This window comes from Somniosus microcephalus, chromosome 19 (assembly GCF_052327205.1).
Source record: "Somniosus microcephalus isolate GS21.2 chromosome 19, FLI_Smic_1.0, whole genome shotgun sequence".
NCBI classification, from domain to species: domain Eukaryota; kingdom Metazoa; phylum Chordata; class Chondrichthyes; order Squaliformes; family Somniosidae; genus Somniosus; species Somniosus microcephalus.
The window spans coordinates 67,696,864-67,720,553 of NC_141005.1; the positions used below are offsets into that span (position 1 = coordinate 67,696,864).

At 45.5% G+C, this 23,690-nt stretch overlaps 1 protein-coding gene across 1 annotated transcript in view; it reads left to right on the plus strand.

Moving 5' to 3' along the window:
* The window catches only part of LOC147104596 (RING-type E3 ubiquitin-protein ligase PPIL2-like), a 193,272-nt gene extending 180,909 nt beyond the window's left edge, over positions 1-12,363 (plus strand). The window contains exons 5-8 of the mRNA XM_085961990.1: positions 4,624-4,696; positions 6,222-6,284; positions 9,456-9,598; positions 11,492-12,363. Of these exons, the coding sequence (XP_085818116.1) occupies positions 4,624-4,696; positions 6,222-6,284; positions 9,456-9,598; positions 11,492-11,600 (388 nt within the window). The 3' untranslated portion in view covers positions 11,601-12,363. The remainder of the gene's footprint in view (positions 1-4,623; positions 4,697-6,221; positions 6,285-9,455; positions 9,599-11,491) is intronic.
* Positions 12,364-23,690: the final 11,327 nt, after the last annotated feature.

Sequence of the window (23,690 nt, forward strand, 5' to 3'; positions counted from 1 at the left end):
CAAAGTCCCGCATGGGAGACTGGTCAAGAAGGTAAGAGCCCATGGGATCCAGGGCAATTTGGCACATTGGATCCAAAATTGGCTTAGTGGCAGGAGGCAGAGGGTGATGGTCAGAGGTTGTTTTTGTGACTGGAAGCCTATGTCCAGTGGTGTACCGCAGGGATCGGTGCTGGGTCCTTTGCTGTTTGTAGTGTACATTAATGATTTAGATATGAATATAGGAGGTATGATCAGTAAGTTCGCAGATGACACGAAAATTGGTGGAGTGGTAAATAGCGAGGAGGGAAGCCTCAGGCTACAGGACGATATAGATGGGTTGGTTAGATGGGCAGAACAGTGGCAAATGGAATTTAACCCTGAAAAGTGTGAGGTGATGCATTTTGGGAGGACAAACAAGGCAAGGGAATACACAATGAATGGTAGGACCCTAGGAAGGACAGAGGATCAGAGGGACCTTGGTATGCATGTACAGAGATCCCTGAAGGCAGCAGGACAGGTAGATAAGGTGGTTAAAAAGGCATATGGGATACTTGCCTTCATTTGCCAAGGCATAGAATATAAGAGCAGGGTGGTTATGGTGGAGATGTACAAAATGCTAGTTAGGCCACAGCTGGAGTATTGTGTGCAGTTCTGGTCGCCACACTATAGGAAGGATGTGATTGCATTGGAGAGGATGCAGAGGAGATTCACCAGGATGTTACCTGGGCTGGAGTGCTTCAGCTATGAAGAGAGACTGGACAGGCTGGGGTTGTTTTCCTTAGAGCAGAGAAGGCTGAAGGGGGACCTGATTGAGGTGTACAAAATTATGAGGGGCATAGATAGAGTAGATAGAAAGGAACTTTTCCCCTTAGTAGAGGGGTCAATAACCAGCGGCATAGTTTCAAGATAAGGGGCAGGAGGTTTAGAGGGGATTTGAGGAAAAACTTTTTCACCCAGAGGGTGGTTGGAATCTGGAACTCACTGCCTGAAAGGGTGGTAGAGGAAGGAACCCTCACAACATTCAAGAAGCATTTAGTTGAGCACTTGAAATGCCATAGCATACATTGCTACGGACCAAGTGCTGGAAAATGGGATTAGAATAGATAGGGCTTGATGGCCGGTGCGGACACGATGGGCCAAAGGGCCTCTTTCTGTGCTGTATAACTCTCTGACACTCCCTCCTCCCCCTCGCAACCATGTAATCTCCTGGGATAGGAAAAAAACAGCGCCAATAAGGGAAAAAATACTCTGGAAAACTTCTCTCCGACCCCCTCGGGTAACCAAAACCAGTCCAGCAGATCACATGGAATGCTAAATATTAGCAGGCCAATCAAAGGCTACACCAGAATCTTGCCCATTTCTTCATTTCTATACAGCTGAACAAGACCATCACATCAGTAAAGTGTATGGAATGCAAATAAACTATTTAGTTATGTAAGGTTTAAGTGATTGATATTTTGGCACAGATGTGTTTTGTCGAGTCTGAATTAAGAGCTAAACAAGGCCATTCACACCATTGGGCCGGATGTTGCAGTCAGCGCCCATGAGTTCATTACGCTTACAGCTGCCCACAGACCTTTAATGGGCTTTTGCGCAGCAACTTAAGGTAATTAGGGAGCCATTTCAGTGCGGCACCCTCTACGGGGGATCTGGGACCTGTGTGAACAGGGCAAGCAACAGCGTGTATCTTCAATCATTCAGATTGAGGAAACCTTACTGAGCCACGCAGTCTAAACCAGGAAATGTAAGTTAGAATATTCAGTGTAAAATCATGTACAGAAAGCAAAATAAAGAGAGGGAAAGAAAGATGGGATTCAGGGAGAAAGATAAAAGAGACAAAGAAAAAGTATTTAAAATATTTTAATTTTTAATTTTTCTAAGATCTCGAACAATAATTAAAATCTGAAGGCCTGAGACTCCACACTTGTAAAAGTAAGGTTTCAGTATCAGAGAAGTTGTTTGGTAGTAATTAAGACTTAGCACGCCGTTAAAAATTCACTTGCACTTGAATAGACAAGCCCTAACTTTTTCTGGCATGTTTAGTGGGTATTGAGTGGGCAAGTACAGCAACTTCAGGCCCTTCACGTGTTTCAATGCCAAGTCCATCGGCGGGGTACCAGTACAGCGAAGCTTGTGAAGGAACAGGGCAACTTGGACAACAACTTCCTGATTTCTGCGCTTAACTGCGAACGTGCAGACGCCGGACATTGCTGTCCAATTTACTTTTTAATAACGTTGAGCACTGATAGCCTCACCATTATTCCTACCTCAAAATCCAGGCCAATATCAGTGTTAGTTTAGTGAGGTGTTGGGGATCACTAGAGACATCTGTGTCCTGTTTACCTATGGAGGACTGAATGACACTGAAGGGAACAAACAGAAAGAGAGATAGACAGGGTGACAAGTTTCAATCAAATCACAGTGTCAAAGGCATGCAGTTTGTTTGAGGGGGGCACATAGGTGCCAACCACACCAGTGATTTCAGGGAAGGGTGCACATGACAACTATACCAGTATAACACATGAGTGAAAGACTGAAGGTTATTGGGGGTAGGATGGGGATCAACCAGGTAATACTACAACCTCTCACACCCAGGGTTTCTTACCTCATCAGGCCGTTGAAAAGAGGTGACAACCAATGGAAGCCAGGTAGTTACCTGCAGAGTGTGACTCCAACTACTGCTCTCATACATTGGTAATCAGCTAAAGACTTTGCAGGGGAGTGGGTTGCTTCTTTATATCCTTGGCTGTGGAATGGATGGTGGTGTAGGGAGAACTAAATATTAACATATCGATCAAAGGCTTTACTCCTCAAAGACCCTCAACCTAGCTTAGATCGTGCATCTTCAGATTTGGATGTGTCCATGCCCTTCACCCTCTAGAGAAGCAGCGTTGTCAGTGCTGAGGATGAAATTCAGTTACTGCAGTAAAATGATTAAAACAGTCTCAACAGCTGTTGCATCCTTTATTTATTTTTGACCTTCATCTTTAATTCATATCAAGCATCTTTCAAAGTGTGTCATCTATTAAGTCTTTACGCAAAGTAAGCTTCATGCCTTATGGAAAAGTGTAAGTAAGCATTAGAAAACTACCTTGAGTTGATATCAATGACAAAATGGTGTTACTAAATACTAGAATTTATCCTTTCCTAATGGAAATATTTTTTTTAAATTATGCAAGAGTTGCAATAATTATGAAACTGCCTGATCGAGCAGTGATTGTTGGGTCAATGAAGCATTATAAAGGAATTTTTAATTATTCACGGGATGTGAGCATCGCTGGCAAGGCCAGCATTTATGGCCCATCTCTAATTGCCCTGAGAAGGTGGTGGTGCACCGCTGCAGTCCGTGTGGTGAAGGTGCTCCCACAGTGCTGTTAGGTCGGGAGTTCCAGGATTTTAAGCCAGCATTCATAAAGGAACAGGGATCTAAATCCATCCAGTTGGTATGTGACTTGGAGGGGAACTTAGAAGTGATGGTGTTCCCATGCACCTGCTGCCCTTGTCCTTCTAGATGGTGGAGGTCGCAGGTTTGGGAGGTGCTGTCGAAGAAACCTTGGCGAGTTGCTGCAGTGCATCATGTAGATAGTAGACACTGCAGCCATGGTTGCGTCAGTGGTGGATGATGGCGTGGATGTTTAAGGTGGTGGATGGAGTGCCGATCAAGTGGATCTTTTTGTCCTTGATGGTGTTGAGCTGCTTGGGTTGTTACAGCTGCACACATCCAGGCAAGTAGAGAGTATTCCATCAAACTTCTGATTTGTGCCTTGTAGGTGGTGGAGAGGCTTTGGGGAGTCAGGAGGTGAGCCACTTGCCTCTGACCTGCTCTGGTAGCCACGGCATTTATGTGGCTGGTCCAGTTGAGTTTCTGGTTAAAGGGACAGACCCACCAAAATCCAAACTTGAACCAAGTTTGTATTTTAAGAAATAATGCAAATGTACAAAATTGACACAGCTGATCCCTGTCAGGACTGTCTGCAAAACACATCAAAGAAAATCGAAACTTCTTTGAGATTTTTTGTGCACGGTGCAGAATACATTCTGAACGCGTTAACTCTCACTAACAGCAAACGTACAGTCATTCACAGAATCTAGCATCATCCAGTAATGTGAGGATGAAGGAAGGCAGACTGGGTAACTTCCTCTCAGGAAATGGCACAATCCCAATGATCACTCATGTATTACTCCCTGTTCAGAATTTGAATAGGCTGGATTCCTGTGACAGCCTGGTTCTGTCCCATTACCCATTGGCAATGATGACTTCTTACACAGACTAATGATTACCAGGAGTTGAATCTCCCTTTGGAGTTCTGAGCTTCATGGATGAAGTACTGTACAGGGACCTGATCATATGTTGCAAATGGCTGTCAGCCAGAATTGCAGGTTTATTAATTTATCAGACTTTTAGGTTTATGTCAACTTGCAGATTGATGCTCACAGAATTACAAAATCTTGTAAGAAAGCAGAAATGAAAAATCTCCATGTGTGACCATATTTACCCGAATATCTGCTGCCTGTTATATTTTCTTGCAGGTTTGTTCCCCCCCACCACCCCCCCCCCCCCAAGTACCTGTGAGCCCTGGAATGCAATTCATGCACTGGTTACAGGCTCGTCGATGTGTTAATTTTCTTGTGTTTGAATTTCAGAGTGGTTGGTGGTTTTGAGACCTTGACGGCCATGGAGAATGTAGAGAGTGATGTAAAGACCGACCTGCCAAAGGTAAACCTATATTCTAATATTAGCACAGTCTTTGAGACTGTATTTCTGCTTTCCCCCTTTTCTGTCGCATTATAATGTACAGCTGGAGATTGAACAGCTATATTCCAGTTGATGTAGCTGATGCTGGAATGAGTTCCTGAGTTTACTTCCCAAGCTTTCTATCACACCAGCTTTTTTTGTGATTAATTCCCCTTCCCTCCTCTGTGTCATGTGGCATTCCTCTGCCAATGCAATTGTGCAAAAGGATAACCTCATCCTTAGACAATGCATCTACGGATGTGACTCTCTCCTGGCCCTTCACTCTTGTAGGGGAGCAGCATTCCCATGCTGAGGAGGAACCCTCTCGCCTGTTTCGACACTATGCTGTGTTTGTGATTGGATTGTAATGAGGGTTTGGTGATTTTTTTTTTTCTTTTCTGAAATTGAAGCTTTGGTTGTACTCTGATCAGAAGAGCCCTTGCCAAATAGAGCATTATTCGCCAGCGAAAGAAGTTGGGATGCATTTTTAATTCTGATACTTAACTATAAATAGATATCATTTAAATATATTATCAGCTGGAATTGTACACCAGGCTTTACTACCCTTTGACTTGATGGACCTCTGAGAATTTGGGTCAAGAGTTTCATGGCTGCGTATGTACCTGTTTGTGTGTATGCTAATTCCCAGAGGCTGAGCGTGTCAAACTGTAACATCGGCCCTGAAATTAGGATCGGGAGCTTGCCGCGCGTGCAAGCCCCCGATGTTCACTTACCTGGCGCGCTGACATTTTAATTCTGGCCCGCATTGCATTTCCTCTCACTGGCCCGCTTGAGGTCCTGCCGCGCTGTGCGTGCGTGACCCAGCGGCGTACTTAGTGCGATGAGCCGGCTGGGATCACGTGAGCACAGGGCAACCAATGGGAGGTTGCAAAAGTTCATTCATCAGTTTGACAGTAAGAGCTGTCAAACTCATGAAAACTGCTGGCCCCAAAACACTACTTAAACCTGAAAGAAAATTAAAAAAACATTGCACTACTTAAATGAACCATGAAGAACTCTGAAAAACTATTTTAAACAATCATTTTAAAATTTGAAAAAAAAAATTATATAAAAATCGGAGCTAAAACTAAACTTACCTTACTGTAAATTCTTTAAAAATAACAAACCTGTGGGGAAAAAAAAATTCTCAATTGTATAATAGACCACTTACCTGTAAAACTAAGTACTTACGTGTGGTTTTTCAATGCGTAAATACCGGAGGCCTTTACACACATGCAACTCTCTTTAAAAAAAAAAAAATAGAGGAAATCCAAGTCGCACGCGCTGCCCGATACCGTGCACGCATTCAGCCTCTTAACCCCTTGGGTCAGAGGACAGGAATTGACGGTTTTCAGCGCATGCACTGTGCATGCTGAAAACCGGCAATTCCTCCAGGCACACGCGTGAGTACCCCGTCCGTACTGACGCGTTGTGCCCAGAATTACTGGGCCATCGTTTATTTAGTGTCCATTTTGGCAGCAGCTGAATTTTTTTTCTCTGTCCCCAGGAAGAGATCAAAATGGAGAGGACAGCAGTATTTGTGGATCCTTTTGAAGAAGCAGATGTTTTGGTAAGTACATGGAAAGAGATGGAGTCACGTGATCAGACAGGCATTAACCCTGCCAGAGCTCAGGCCTAACGATGCAAAAGCAAAGCGGAACAAACACATTATTTGACCCTGTATAAATAATAGGACATTGAACCCCGTGAGTGTAGCCTGCCCTTAATGAAACATTGACCTCCGTCCATCTAATTTATACTGTAATGCGATCTCGTTGTCTGAATCACTTGGCTGCAAGAACAAGAGCCCTCGCTAAGGCTCAGGACTGGACTTTGTGCTCCTCAGTGCATCAATAGAGATGTAACAGAGCAGACATTTGAAACTCCTCTTTCACTCTTGCACAGCAGAATTCAGCCAGAACTGGGTGAGGAAAAGACTGATGGCTCCGAATCCTGCTATATCAGTGGTGTCACTCACTGACTGAGTCCATAGCAGAAGACAGCTGATTGCATCTCAGGAACACAACCTGATCTAAAATGTCAGCACTCTCGGGGCATATACAGTAAAGAAAGAAAGAACCCATATTTATACAACACCCTATCACATCCTCAGGACATCCCAAAGCAAATGGCTTTCAATGGATTATTTTTGAAGTGCAATCACTGTTGTGGAGACAAACACAACACTGTTTTGGAGTACTGTAAGTTACAACTAATAGGATGAATGTTTTAGATGGCAGGCATGAAAAGGGGACAGTCCGTGGCATCAAAGCCCCGCCACGCGCCCCCCCCCCCCCCTGCGTAGCTGATCCTCTTTAACAAATTAAAAGTACCCTCAGTGTACATTTCAGATCTCTGCACACATCTGGAAGTCATTGGATGCTGGAACCCAGGTGAAATGTTTCATTGGCTGTTCACGTAACTTCATTGGCTGTTCACGTAACTTCATTGAACGTCCTCAGTCAGTTTACAGCATTGTTAACTTCCTTCCAGTCACCTCCTTCCTTCTGAGTAATTAGCTGAGGCCTTTCTATTGTATACTAATACTTGTTTTAAAGAAGAGCAACCCACATCAGACCCCACCTTCAAACTCAAATGCTTAATAAGAATTGTGACATACTTAAACATCTCTGGATTTTTATTGTGCTTCCATCGAAACAGTGAGTGCTAGTGACCTTACTGGGGGAGTTGCCTGACAGTTTCTGAGGCTGGAAGTGTAGAGAGCTAAATTGGTCTGCACAGTTGAAGCACTCTGCGTTGATGACAATATCTGCTCATTAGTTCTTTTTCACTGTCGGACTTGGTAGCTTCTTATAGACATTTTCCCCAGTGAAGTCATCAGCACCGACTGCATGATGAGCATGGTATTTATGAAAGAGTTTGGCAGACCGCTCCATAACAAGAAGGAGAAATGCACCATTATTTTTCCTCATCACACAGATGCAATTCATGTCGTTTCATTGTATGTTTATAAACCAAGGAAAAAAGGTTTGCCAAATACTTTATAATGAAGGCCACCCTTCTTAAACTGCATCAATCAAAAGGAGTCTGCCCCTCCTATAGAGCTTTTCTAGCCTGGAACTGGTTTGGCCAGAAATGACTGACTACTTGCATAGAAGTCACACACAAGGTCCAGCTCACTTTCTAACTGAGGAATGGCTTTGGTTAAGTTTCACGGACAGCGTAGTGAATCCAGAAAAATCCAAATTAGCAACCTGAACTAACCCAACTAATTTCCATTGATTTCAGCACAGGATACTTACAGCCAAGAGTATCACCCTGTTACTGTCAGGATGATTGGAGGTTGAGGGCATCACCCTGTGTAGTCAGAGTGACTGCAGAATGAGAGTATCACCCTGTACAGTTGGATATTACAGGGTGAGAGCATCGTCCTGTGGAGTTAGATGTACGCAGGGTGAAGGGTCGTCCTGAGGAGTTGGATGTACGCAGGGTGAAAGGTCGTCCTGAGGAGTTGGATGTACGCAGGGTGAAGGGTCGTCCTGAGGAGTTGGATGTACGCAGGGTGAAAGGTCATCCTGAGGAGTTAGATGTACGCAGGGTGAAAGTATCGTCCTGAGGAGTTAGATGTACGCAGGGTGAAGGGTCGTCCTGAGGAGTTAGATGTACGCAGGGTGAAGGGTCGTCCTGAGGAGTTAGATGTACGCAGGGTGAAAGGTCGTCCTGAGGAGTTGGATGTACGCAGGGTGAAGGATCGTCCTGAGGAGTTGGATGTACGCAGGGTGAAGGGTCGTCCTGAGGAGTTAGATGTACGCAGGGTGAAAGGTCGTCCTGAGGAGTTGGATGTACGCAGGGTGAAGGGTCGTCCTGAGGAGTTGGATGTACGCAGGGTGAAAGGTCGTCCTGAGGAGTTGGATGTACGCAGGGTGAAGGATCGTCCTGAGGAGTTAGATGTACGCAGGGTGAAGGGTCGTCCTGAGGAGTTGGATGTACGCAGGGTGAAAGGTCGTCCTGAGGAGTTGGATGTACGCAGGGTGAAGGGTCGTCCTGAGGAGTTAGATGTACGCAGGGTGAAGGGTCGTCCTGAGGAGTTGGATGTACGCAGGGTGAAGGGTCGTCCTGAGGAGTTAGATGTACGCAGGGTGAGAGCATCGTCCTGAGGAGTTAGATGTACGCAGGGTGAGAGCATCGTCCTGAGGAGTTAGATGTACGCAGGGTGAGAGCATCGTCCTGAGGAGTTAGATGTACGCAGGGTGAGAGCATCGTCCTGAGGAGTTGGATGTACGCAGGGTGAAAGGTCGTCCTGAGGAGTTAGATGTACGCAGGGTGAGAGCATCGTCCTGAGGAGTTAGATGTTCGCAGGGTGAAGGGTCGTCCTGAGGAGTTGGACGTACGCAGGGTGAAAGGTCGTCCTGAGGAGTTGGATGTACGCAGGGTGAAAGGTCGTCCTGAGGAGTTAGATGTACGCAGGGTGAGAGCATCGTCCTGAGGAGTTGGATGTACGCAGGGTGAAAGGTCGTCCTGAGGAGATGGATGTACGCAGGGTGAGAGCATCGTCCTGAGGAGTTAGATGTTCGCAGGGTGAAGGGTCGTCCTGAGGAGTTGGACGTACGCAGGGTGAAAGGTCGTCCTGAGGAGTTGGATGTACGCAGGGTGAAAGGTCGTCCTGAGGAGTTGGATGTACGCAGGGTGAGAGCATCGTCCTGAGGAGTTAGATGTTCGCAGGGTGAAAGCGTTGTGCATAATGTGAAAGTTTCTTTACCAACTGTTTCTCTGTTGTCAGATTGCAGCAGAAAGGGAGAAAGCTCGGAACGAGGAGGAAGAAGAAAGGGCCAAAGCAAAGCCAGTTGTGCCTAAAAGCAGTTCAGATGCAGTCCCAAAAACCTACCGACAAGGTGTTGGAAAATACATTAACATGGGAGCTAAGTAAGTGAGGTTCTGCATTCTCAAAGCACATGAAAACTCTAAAACCTTCACGTCAAATGCAACAGTGTTCAGGAAAATGAGGCATTCATCTTAGCAGCAGGGAAAGAAAGTGTCATCCAGATCACCGAGCCGTATTGGTGGCAGTTTGAAATCACCGCACTTACTGTCTGACCCTTCCAGCTCCTTACATTTTATATATAAACAAAAAACATTTATTTTCATTTTGTTTTGATGTACCTGGGGGAATTTTTGTCCACCTGTCTTCTCGATAGATTTTTTCCCCCCCACACTCTTTAGCAGAGATTCTGCCAATATGAGACAGGACAAGGAGAATGACTGAGAATGCTACCTACTCCATAGCAACTAACACTCCTCCCCAATAAACTGATGAGAGGTATAAATAAAAAGGGAAAACGGCAAATGCTAGAAATCTGAAAATGCACAACAGATCAGTCAGTATCTATGAAGAGAAAAGACAAGTTGTGACCGCCTGGGTGTGTACCCCTTTTTAAAATGGTATTGATGAAAGGTACACACCAAAACGTCATGACTTGATGCTGACTGACCTGCGTGTGTTTCCATCATTTTCTGATCAGACAGCAGATGGGATGGCTGGAGTTAGTTTGCCATCTCTGGAATGGACACGCTGATATTTCAGTATCAGTAGCCTGAGACCTTGTAGGAAAAGCGCAGCGAGAACTCTTTTGTCTTTGCTGTTAAGGAGCCTACTTTGTTATGTGCTTTACTGTGATATTGCAACCACTTTTACTTCAATTTTGTTTTTCACAACTTTCACTTTCCGGTTTGCCCACCGCTAGATTCTGTGAAACTCTCCTTCCTTCAGCCAGAAGAGCAGGTTCAGTGTGGTAATACCCACTGGTTTTGTTAATTCGACTGGCCATCGGGAAATGTTTTCCTGACATTTCCTTCACCATACACTGCCTGTACAACTACCACCCCCACCCTTCCGATTTCAGCCCGACCTCCCGTCTTCTGACCCCCGCCCCCCCAATCTCCCCTCCAGCCTCCAATCCCCTTCCACCTTCCAATCTCCCCCTTCCGGCCTTCCGACCCCACACACCCCCCCCCACCTCCGATCCCTCCTTCCCACTTCTTTGCGGCCTGGTGCCACAGGCTTACCTGCCTGACAGCCAGCCAACCTCTCTGTCTGGCTGGCTGTGGGCGGAAAACAGATTCAAAATGTTAATCTGGTGAGGTCTGGATCCATGTGGTGTTAATCAGGCCCTGCCATTAAATTTGGCAGGGCCAGAGGGAATCCCGGGTTTCCCAACCGCATTGCAGCCCCCCCGGTCTCTACCCACCTCCAAATTAAAATTCCGGCCATTAGATCCACAAACATCTGATTATATTAGGTCTTGACCAATCAACGACAATGACAACTTGTATTTGTATAGTGCTTTTAACTTGGTTAAACGTCCCAAGGTACTTCACAGGAGCATTATCAACCAAAATCTGACACTGAGCCACATAAGGAGATATTAGGACAGGTGATCAAAAACTTGGTCAAAGAGGTAGGTTTTACGGAGCTTCTTTAAGGAGGGGAGAGAGCCAGAGAGGTTTAGGGAGGGAATTCCAGAGCTTCGGGCCGAGTCAGCTGAAGTCACGGCCGCCAATGGTGGAGCAATGAAAATCAGGGATGCGCAAGAGGCTAGAATTGCAGGAGCGCAGAGATCTCGGAGGATTGTAGGGCTGGAGGAGGTTACAGAGATAGGGAGGGGTAAGGCCGTGGAGGGATTTAAAAACGAGGATGAGAATTTTAAAATCGAGGCATTCCATACAGGTTCTGGCTGCAGCTGCCCTGTTTATATTTTGTTCTTCTCCCTAGTTGTCCCTTTCTTTCTATTTTCACATCCTTTCTCTTTTCTGTGCCAGAAAACGAGTGGCAGATCCTCAGGACAGCAGCCCCTCCACCAGCAGCAGCAGCAGCAGCAGCAAGAAAACCAAAGGGATCACCGGCTTTGGAAACTTCAGCTCGTGGTAGAGCTGGCACCAAGCAGCGAATGAGCAAGTGAAGAGACAAACACCAAGCCGCAGCTCCCCGCCGCTGAAGATCTCTTTCACATTCAAAGGAAGTTCTAAAAGATCCCTTGGTTGCCAAATAAGTGACTGAAGTTCTACCAGAAGTACTCTTTCTCTAGTAACTAAAAGTACTGTGATAGGGAAGCATATCCTTGAGTAATCTTTGTAATGCTGAAACTTCCATTTCTGGTGTACATGAGAATTGAATTGTTGCATTTTGTTTCCTTGCTGACAGACCAGGTTCTGGGTTTTGTTGAACTCCTGGCTGCAGATGTTGAGATCAGCCATCATTTATCTTTTTTTTTAAAAATAAATTTTCCCTGTGCAGTTTTAATTAAATTCAGTTGGATTCCTAGCTGAAATGATTCATACTGTTGTTTGGTGTACAGTCCCGTTGAGTTCAGACTTCCTCAACAGGAAGCCAAGCAGGTGCAGAAAAACATTGCTCGTGTGTTTGTTCCACTGAAGTGAGTAACTCTGATGCTGGCTCGAGCCACACATCCCAAGAATACCTTATTTTGCTTTTATAACATTGTTGGGAAATTAGAGCGAGCTCGGCCTGCTCCAGTGACTTCAGCCACTCTGCTTTGAGTTTTGCAAAGCTCAAACTGAGTATTGTGACGACAATAATAAGCCTTCATATGCATAACCTGCCAAAATGATTCAGATCTACAATATGTTGAGGTGGTGAGTGTTTTACTTGCATTAAATGAGTCTACACTCTGCTGCTGCTGCTTCTTCTCCTACTTCAACGTTGAATTTCAGCCGGAAGCACCCACTGGTGCAGGACTGCTTCCAGTGTGAGGTGGGGCAGAGATTGAAGAAGAGCTAATATTATTCATTTTTCCCTCACTTCCTATTGGGAAACAGATGACATTGCATGCTTAACCGGTAATAAGTCTGAATGCTTATTCTCCACAAGAGAGCTTTGGCTCCGGAACCTCCATTTGATTGAGCGAAAGGACTCGAGTCCTGAATCACCCTCTTATTTTCAGGTACATGTGGTACTGTACATATGAACATTGTGTTTATTTTCATTGATGCACCGTGCCTGATAGTTGCTGTATAAAATATGGCCCAGTTTAGCTGGCATGACTGTCTTTAACCCAGAGGCTTGCAAATTCCTTTGGAACAATATGTTCAGTGGCTCTTGCTTGGTTTAAAAACTGGGGATAAGCTTTTTTTCCATTTGCTCTCAGGATGTGGGCAATGCTAGCAAATGCCACATTTATTGCTCATCCCTAGTTGCCCTGAGATGGTGGTGGAGCAGCTTCTTGAACCGCTGCAGCCCTGAGGTGATGGTGCTCCCGTTAGGTAGGAAATTCCAGGACATTGACCCAGCTGTTAGCAGTCAATCTCCTTTCTCCTCTGGTTCACAACCACATGTTTCGAGTAAGCACGAGGCTTCATATTGGAGTATACGTTAACAGACTTCATTGATACACAGTAACACTGATCAGTCTTAACAGTATACAGAGAGTGGCTTTTCGGTTTATGTGTCTTTCGAGCCCTCTAAGATATTGTTGAAAAACATGCTTTTTTTATACACCATATTTTGACTACATCAAAGGAAAATGTCATAGATAAGACTGACGTATCTATTCCCAAATCCTTTGAAAACAGACTATTCATGTAAACAGTCTGATTATTTACTTCAAAACTACTTCCCCATAACAAGATTTCCTGACTTAACAGTCCCTAAACCCTGGAGGGTGGGGGGGGAGGGGGGGGAATTGGCAGTGGTGCTGTTTCCAGAACATTGCTGCTCCTCAGTGCTTGAGGTCGTGAAGGAGAGAGCTGCTGTCAAATTAACCTTGGTGAGTTGCTGCAGTGAATCCTGTAGATCGTACATAATTCAGCCATCGTGTGCCAGTGACAGGGACAGCGATCAAGCAAATGGCTCTGTCCTGGATGCTGTCAAGCTTCTCGAGTGTTATTCTGGCTGCACCCTTCCTGGTGCGTGGTGATTATTCCATCACACACCTGATTTGAGCCTTGTAATGGGTGGAGTGGCTTTGATGGGTCAGGAGGTGAGTCACTTATCGCCAAGTACCCCACCTCTACCTTATTCTTGTAGCTGCAGTGTTGATATAACTGATCCAGTTTAGCTTCTGGTCAGTGTTTTGACACCTAAGATGTTGATGGTGGGGGTAATTCAACGATGATAGTGATCCTGAAGGTCATGGGAAGATGGCTGGGCTCTCCCTCATTCAATGTAGTCATTACCTGGCACTTATGTGGCGCAAGTATTGTTGGGCACTTGTCTGGATGTTAACCAGGTGCTGCTGTAGGCTGGTTTGGGCTTCTTCATTATCAGAGGAGTTGTGAATGGAACTGAATACTGTGGAATCCTCTGTAAAAAGCCGGACTCCTAACCGTATGATGGAGAGAAGGTTATTGGTTAAGTAGCTGAAGATGGTTGGGCCGAGGACATTTCCCTGAAGAAGTCCTGCAGTGATGATTGGTCCCTGACAACCACAGCCATCTTCCTTTGTGTCAAGTATGACTCCAGCCTTCAGAGGGTTTCCCCTCTGATTCCTATTGACCTCAGCTTGGCTAGGGCTCCTTGGTGCCACGCTCTGTCGAATGCTACCTTGATGTTGAGGTCAACTACTCTCACCCCTCCTCTGCCAAGCGGCTCTTGTGTTCACGTCTGGATCAAGGCTGTGTGAGGTCTGGATCCATGTGGTGCTCAGACCCTGACCTGGGCTTTGGTTAACTGGTTATTAGTGAGTAGGTGTCACTTGATGGTGTTATTGAGGACTCCTTCCATCACTTTTTGGGAGGCAGCGAATACGGCAGTAATTGGCTGTTAGATTTGTCCTATTTTTTCTGGACAGGACATACCGGGCAATCTTCCACATTGTCAGGTAGATGCCAGTGTCATAGCAGCACTGGGATAGCTTGGCTAGGGGAGTAGCTAGCTCTGGTGAACACGTATTCAGCACTACAGCCAGGATGTTGTCAGGGTCTTCAGCCTTTGCTGTGTCCAGTGCACTCAGACCCTTCTTAATGTCACGAGGAGTAAGTCGAATTAGCTGGACTCTGGCATCTATGATGGTGAAGACCTCCGGAAGAGGCTGCGTAGCATTGTCCACTCACGGGTACCTCAGCCTTCCATCTTGCACTCACGGGCTGAGCTCCACATGATTTGAGGATGAGGATGTTCATGGGTACGAAAGCCTAGTGGTTATGATGCTGGACTACTAACCCAGAGGTTAAATCATTTAATTCAGTGGATTAATTATTTATATTCACCAACTGTGATCATGCTACAGTGCAATACATACTCAAGAGTTGGACTGGATATAAGCCTATACTCCATGCACATATGCACACAGCCAGTAGTATTTCTGATAACTAGATTAGGTAGACAACTATCCCGAGGATTTACACAAATATAGCCATTTACAGTAGGGTTTAAAGACATGTTTCCACCTGTTGTCTGTATGGACTAAGCTGTCAAGCCGACCAAATTGAATAGACTGAATCCTAAGCAGGTAGGGGGTCAGGAAGTGCTTCTTGGGAATAATGGTGTTAAAGTGACCCTTTGCACACCACACTGTTATACAGATTCTCTACAGCGAGAAGCAGCAGCTAGCAGTAACTAACATTTAAAGTGACTGTCAGGCTCATGTGCAAAGATATTAAAATATATAGACTTTCTTATTAGTAATGTGACTAAAACTCCCCGTCATAGACTCACAAATAAAATCAGTTTGGGACATCCTGAATCTGGTACGTAACGAACAAAACTCCACATCACAAAACTGACAAAATTTGGCACTAGATTGATAGATCATTCACTTGCTATACCTGACCTGGAATCACTAGATGTAGATGGTATACCAAAATTGCATTCCCAGCATCAACACCCCTCAATTTGATGAACACAAAAATTCACCAAAAAATATTTAAATTTAAAAGTTGCATGAATACATTTGCTATTATAATGGCCACAGAAGTTGTAAAATGTGAATTATAGTCTATTTATAAGACTGATCGTAACTTTGTTCTTCGTTAATTGTCGAAGGAGTCAGTTGTGGAACAGAATCCTAATCTCGGAGTTCTCTCCCTGACATATTCCACAATATAAACACACAGTGAGTTCAGGATGTAAACCAGAGGGGAGTTTGTTCTTTTCCAAGTTTAGCCTTTTGGTGTTTAGTCTAGTTTCTGATGTCTTTGTGATCCTTCACTTTCACCCTGACACAGCAAGGAATGTAAGCTCATTGGGCTGAGCATTGCTGCCTTGTAACCCTGGAACAAGCTGGCCGCACTGGAGCGGGATTGTAATCGGGTGAAAGGGAGGTAATCTGAACTAATCAAAGTTGGCTGGATGAGGTTTGGGAGCATCACTTGTGTGCTGGAGAAACTCTGCCAGTTTGGCACTGCTGGTAGGAGATCTGTGACCCTGCACCCAGGTCTAAAAACATTGACACCAAAGAGTGATGACATCAGCAGCCTGCCTCAATGGTAGACAATGACAAGGCTGGCAAAAGCCCTTTCAAATCTTTGTCAGCTGTGTCTGCAGCACAGTGTAACTCTGTTTTGAGTACACAGACGTAAATTCAGCACAAATACAGCATGTTTCCATCACACACTTTGCTCTGTTACTGTACCTGCGGCTAACACCTTAAATGTATCTGGTTTCTGCGTGTTCTGAGTAAAAGCTACTCTAGCCACAGGTATCAGGTTGCTGTGTACTGTAGATAAAGATTACCCTACCTGTAGCCAGCGCGCTGAAGGTATTGAGCTCCTGTGTGCTGGGTAGGGGGGCTATACATGCAGCTGGCTCTAATCACAACTTGCTCCTGTTTCTCAAGTGTAGCGCCACTCTTCACTTGGGCTCAGTACCAGAGGTGAGAAAAAATATAACTGGCGTAAGACTAAAGCAACATTCTTGGTACACAGTTGCACTACTTTAGGTCTTGGATGGTCTCGGGGCTTGCTTAAAGATATGTAACCTTGAAAATCAGATGCTACAGCATCTGGTTAGAAAGAAGGAACTTGCATTTATATATCGCCTACCGTGTTCTCAGGACATCCAAATGTGTTTTACAGCCAATTAGTTAATTTTGAAGTGCAGTTTTTGGTTTTGTAGGCAAACGCAACAACCATCATGTGCACAGCAAGGTCCCACAAACAGTAAATGACCAAATAATCTGTTCTGGTGGTGTTGGTTGACGGATGAATGTTGGCCAGGACACCGATAGAACACCCTGCTGTTAAACAAAAAATAAAGAACCCTGAGATCTTTTACATCCACCCGAACAAGCAGACAGGCCTCGGTTTAACATATCACCCAAAAGACCTCACCTCTGACAATGCAGCACTCCTTGACTGAAGTGTTAGCCTATCTTATGTGTTCCAAGTCTTGGGATGTGCTTTGAATCCACTACCTTCTGATTTGGAGATGAGAGTACAACTGAGCCACGTAGTGTAAAGATGATAAACTTCTGCTTTTTTGCATTTTTTTAAACAGGTCAATTTGTCTCAAATCAACGAACCTTTCTGTGTGATCATTTAAATGAAACCAGCCTTCATTTTAATGGTCAAATCTGTCGAGATTTAAGTGTTATTTTACTTTCCAATTTATTTATTTTAATGAGACAACTCTCTTATAAATCTGTCTTCCAAATAAATTTGGTGCATCCATTTATTCGTAAGAATGCTAATGGTCTCATATATCACCCAGATAAGGGGTTTGTTGATGCTCTCTTCACCGCGGAGAGGAAGGTTTAACCCTTGTAAAGTCTTTGCAGTTTAATTGTTGTGCTGCTGATATGTTAAATAATATTCCCAAACATAACAGAATTTGTTTAAATCACCTGCAGTTTCAAACCAATATGAGGAAGTTGAGGGAGAATCCAGGGAACTGGTTCACCAGCTCAAACTATTGCAGGAAATTCCAGCAGCATCTTGTTTTTAAAGCTCAGAAGGAATAGATTCATTTATACCTTTAGTAGTGAGAAAAACCTTAATGCGTTATATCATTTGGAGTTAAATTTTCAGCCAGAAGAGCCGAGTGGATGATCCATCTCTGCCTCTTCCTGAGGTCCCCACCATCACAGAAGCCAGTCTTCAGCCAATTCGATTCACTCCATGTGACATCAAGAAACGGGCTGAGCGCACTGGATACAGTAAAGACAATGGGCCCCGACAACATCCCGGCTGTCATGCTGAAGACTTGTGTTCCAGTACTAGCCGCGCCTCGAGCCAAGCTGTTCCAGTACAGCTACAACACTGGCATCTACCAGATAATGTGGAAATACTGCCCAGGTATGTCCTTTCCACAAAAAAAAGGATAAATCCAATCTGGCCAATTACAGTCTATTCAATCATCAACAAAGTGATGGAAGGTGTTGCCGACAGTGCTATCAAGCGGCACTTACTCACCAATAGCCTGCTCACCGATGTTCAGTTTGGGTTCTGCCAGGACCACTCGGCTGTAGAGCTCATTACAGCCTTGGTCCAAACATGGACTAAAGAGCTGAATTCCAGAGGTGAGGTGAGAGTGACTGCCCTTGACATCAAGGCAGCATCTAACCGAATGTGGCATCAAGGAGCCCCAGTAAAATTTGAAGTCAATGGGAATCAGGGGAAAGACTCCACTTCCTAGAGTCACACCTAGCACAACGGAAGATGGTTGTGGTTGTTGGAGGCCAATCATCTCAGCCCCAGGACATCGCTGCAGGAGTTCCTCAGGGCAGTGTCCTAGGCCCAACCATCTTCAGCTGCTTCATCAAAGACCTTCCCTACATCATAAGGTCAGAAGTGGGGCTGTTCGCTAATGACTGCACAGTATTCAGTTCCATTCGCAACTCCTCCGATAATGAAGCAATCCATGCCCACATGCAGCAAGACCTGGACAACATTCAGACTGATAAGTGGCAAGTAACATTCGTGCCAGACAATGACTATCTCCAACAAGAGAGCATCTGACCACCGCCCCTTGACATTCAATGGCATGACCATCGCCAAATCCCCCACCATCAACATCCTGGGGTCACCATTGACCAGAAACTTAACTGGACCAGCCACATAAAAACTGTGGCAACAAGAGCAGGTCAGAGGCTGGGTATTCTGCGGCGAGTGTCTCACCTCCTGACTCCAGAATGCCTTTCCACCATCTACAAGGCACAAGTCAGGAGTGTGATGGAATACTCTCCACTTGCCTGGATGAGTGCAGCTCCAACAACACTCAAGAAGCTCAACACCATCGAGGACAAGGCAGCCCATTTGATTGGCACCCCATCCACCACCTTAAACATTCACTCCCTCCACCACCAGCGTACCGTGGCTGCAGTGTGTACCATCTACAAGATGCACTGCAGCAACTCGTCAAGGCTTCTTCAACAGCACCTCCCAAACCCACGGCCTCTACCACCTAGAAGGACAAAGGCAGCAGGCGCATGGGGACACCATCACCTCCAAGTTCCCCTCCAAGTCACACACTTGGAAATATATCCCCGTTCCTTCATCGTCGCTGGATCAGAATCCTGGGAACTCCCTCCCTAACAGTACTGTGGGAGTACCTTCACCACGCAGACTGCAGCGGTTCAAGAAGGCGGCTCACCACCACCACCTTAAGGGCAATTAGGGATGGGCAATAAATGTTGGGCCTTGCCAGCGACACCCACATCCCAGGAACTAATAAAAAAAATTGGGGAACTTGTATTTAGAAACATAGAAGATAGGAGCAGGAGTAGGCCATTCGGCCCTTCGAGCCTGCTCCGCCATTCAACGAGATCATGGCTGATCATCCAAACCCTAGCACCCGGTCCCTACACCGACAGCCATCCCACCCAAGCCCTATCCCCGTAACCCCACGTATTTAATACCCCCTAACACTAAGGACCAATTTTTTTTTTTTTATCATGGCCAATCAACCTAACCCGCACATCTTTGGACTGTGGGAGGAAACCGGAGCACCCGGAGGAAACCCACGCAAACACGGGGAGAATGTGCAAACTCCACACAGACAGTCGCCCGAGGCCGGATTTGAACCCGGGTCCCTGGCGCTGTGAGGCAACAGTGCTAACCACTATGCCACCGTTTCTGGTTGACCTTAACTGAACTGATTCCGAGAGCTTGCCAGTCACATACCGGCCTTTAAATAGACGTTACTAAAGATAGAAAAAACTAGGATTTATATAGTGTCTTATCACATCACTCAAATGTCCTAAAGCACTTCACAGGCAATGAAATACTTTGCAGTGCAGCCACTGTTATGTAGACCAACAAATGATTACTTGTACAGTCAAACCATGAAAACCAATGTGGCTTTCCTGACTTGTGTTCAGTACTGGGTGTAGTTGCTAACATCAGAAAAGGCCAGGCAGTGATAATCTCATGCACCTACTGCAGATTGTACTATGGTGCAGAAGCTCAAAGTCTGATTTACTCTCAACTGATCTATTGACCAGAGGGCTGAGTTGGGCTGTTACCAGTAATCTGTGTGAGTAAAGCAAAGCATACCTTCAATGCAGCAGCTAAAACAACTACCGTGTTTATATTGTGCCTTAATGTAATAAAATGTCATATAGTGTTTCACAGAGCCGAGATACAGATGCTGAGTGGTGTTGGGATGAGTTAGGGGAGGTGACTAAAGGCAAAGGTCAAAAGGTGTTTGTTTTGAGGAGGCTTTTGAAAGAGAGGTTTAGGGAGAGCCTTCCAGAGTGTGGAGCCAAGACAGCTGAAGGCTTCGTGACAGAAAGTGGAGTGGAGAACAGGGATGCAAAGGAGGCCAGAGTTAAAAAAGCAGAATGCACACGTGTATTTCTGGAATAGGTTGCAAAGGTACAAAGAGGGGAGGCCATAGATGGTCTCTTAGGCAAGGATAAGGATTTTGAATTTGATACGGTGGGGCTGGGAAGCAGTGGTGGTCGGCAAGGGCAGGGAACTAAGGGAGCAGGAGATAACTTGGGATTTGATGGGGGACAGCAGAATTTTGCATGAGTTGTATTTTATACAGAGTGGAACTCTGGTGTGGTAAGAGCATTGGAATAGTCAAGCCTGGAGGTGTGAATGAGGATCTCAGTAGTAGTGGGAGTTAGATGGGGCAGAGGCAGGCAGTGTTATGGGGGTAGAATGCAGTGTTTCAAGCTCAGCCTAGAACCAATCACACAGGACACCAAGGGTGCACATCAACCCACTTCGGCCTGAGTGAGTATCCAGGCAGGGATTGAAATCGAGGTCTGGCAGGGAGATGTGGATATTAAAGAAAGTGAGGAAGTGATAGAGACCATAAAGGTGTCACGGTCTTGTGAAATAGCTAAATCAAAAGCGTGCCCATGGGTGTGAGTGACGGAGTTGATATGCAGGGTGAGCCTGAGTGCACGAGAATCAGAGGAGAGGGTCACTAGGAAATTAAGATGACAGTTGAACTCACTGAGGATGAGTCATTGCCCAATGCCAAGGCTAAATGAGAGGTTTTATGGCAACAAAGTTGCCGGGGCACTTGGGAAAGTGGCAGACAACAAGGGGGAAAAATTCAGTATCGCCCCGTTTGGGGCGCGATTATTGGCCATTCGCAAAGTTTAGCGCCTGGCGCTAATTATCGCCTCCGACTGCAAACTTGGCTTTTATCGCCCCTGGAGGTGATTGGAGCGCTAAATCAGGCGCTTCACACCTGTCTTAAGGCGCAAAGGCCGAGGAGCGAGGCGCTATCTCAGAGCGCTGGCGAAGCTCATGTGATGTCAGTCAGCAATGGAACACAGACACAATGGCGCCGGACAGTTCTTAAAGGGGAGGGTTGATCTTGCTCTCCATCTACATCCTGCTCATTGCAGCCTTGAATCTCGGCCTGGAGAGACCTGTACATCAAATCTGCTGGAAAGAACAATGGAGAGAATCAGGGAAAGAGCTCAGAGTGCAGCCCCCACAGTCTCTTCTAAATCGATACAAGGAAGGGCTAATCAAAATGAACCTGCAAAGCGCTGCTCAGTACCCAAAACTCCTTCACACAGCGTTGAATCTCTCCAGAAGTGTGTCTCTCTCAGAATGCGTGGTGCAAAAATGTCACCAACAAAAAAAGGCAGGAAGCGTTCACCTTTAAATAACGCTCCCCTAGTCCCTTCCTGACTGCAAAACGCTCCCCTCAACCTGTCGTTGCTAGCGGCAGGCGGTAAGGCAGGGGGTGCCACTCAACATCCGGTCCGGGGCGTTGCACACTCGACTGACGTCACAGTCTGCCGGCGCAGGAGATTGTGGCGGTAGTGTTTAGCGCCGCCGCAAAATGTCTAATTAATTTCGTGAGCGGCGCAAACATCGCCGCGCCCGGACGCTAGTTGCTTTGCGCCCCATTAGCGCCCTTTTAAGGCACTAACTGGAGGCGCAAACCAACTGAATTTTCCCCCCTAAGGACCTTGAAGGAGAGGTGATATAGGGGGTGATGCTCACGTTAGCAGCAATTAACAATGTGCCCAGCTCCCTTTATCATGCCTAAATCTCTTCACTACACCCCTTCCATAGAAACAAATGCATACAATTTTGAGTTTTGATGTTAGGTTACACACTGATGGTTTACAAATTAACCTGTTGGCACTGGGATCTTGGTGTGACCCATTCCAGACAAAGGCAAGGGAGGCCTCCTCTCTGAGGGGTTAATTCAGGCCAGTTGGTTCTCTTGTTTAGGGGAGGGGGTGGTAATCGAGCAGGCTAAGTTGTTACCAACAGCATCAAGGATTTGCTCCGTTTCCATTTTGAAATCTAATTTGATGTCAACAAAACTGGAAATGTGTAACTGTAGCAAGTCTACATATCTCAGGATGTACTACTGAAAGTTAGAGAAGGAATCTCTGTGGCTGTAGGATTGAGTTTAGAGTTCACAGTCAGGGTGGAGGTTCAGGGACAGATTCAGGTTCTGCATAGGGTTAGTTTTGGATTTGGATCAGGGTTAGTGTTAGCATTCAGACTCCTAGACCAAATTTACAATGAAGCAAATCCAAAATAATGTAATTCAACAAGTGGATTGACTCAGTGTAGTTCTCAAGAATCCATAGTATAGAATTGCTTTCAAGTTTATTATTCATCAGCTGCAAATCAACAATTTCAATTGGATGTCAAATGTGTAGAATATTGGAAATATAATACACTGCGTGGTGTAGTCAGTCAGCACCGTCCTTTCACATCTGCACCTTAGATTGCAATCCAGCCAGGTTGCTCAAGGTGGAAGTTTGGTCTTTTTGCCAACTGCAAAAGTTGTGAAATTAGTTTAGGCACAGTCTTAAATGAGTTCCAAGTCAGAGATTCACAGCATAATAACTATAATTCAGCATAAATTGGCACTTGGATAGGCTGCTGTGAAAAATGTAAACGTAGCATTGGTGCAGCAGTGAGTATTGTTCTAAGCACGTGGCTAACGTGCACTGACAATCTGCGGGAGCTTTGTTCTGCATCTACCTAGTGCTGTATCTAACCTCAGAGTGATTGATGCTGACACTGGCTGGCAAGTGTATAAGTGTTCCATTCCCCCGCACTGACTCCCTCACAATAATAAAAGACCCTTCCTCCAAAAAGAAACTATAATAAGCACTTTAGTGGCTTCTTCTGGCTGGGGCAGCTTCACCAATCTCACTGGTTGGAAAATAAAACAAAATGGCCCTTTTCCAACTCTCATCATTCATTTGCTAAGCTTTCAAGTGTGCGCATACACGCACATGCAAACTAATTAGACATGCATGTAAAAGCCCTGATAAACTTACAAATAGGCACCTTGATGTGCACCATGAGAGCAACATGCATTACTGTGAAAACACCTACAAGACCCCTAAATAAACAAACAACTTAGTAATATACATGCATAAATATGCACTCTAATAAAGGTCCATATACAAACATATCTCATTACACGTGCAGATACTCAGAATAACTTTCGCATGCGAATGTAGTTGACTCCCAATGCAAGGGTCACCCACGGTTTACCCATAATATTCATAGTTCTTGCCTTCTGCCATTGGGACAACCCTGTGATCATGCTGTTTAATGTACCGAGCTTGTTGAGCACGTTTACTTTGTGAGGTACAATTGCATGTTAATGCAATGACGC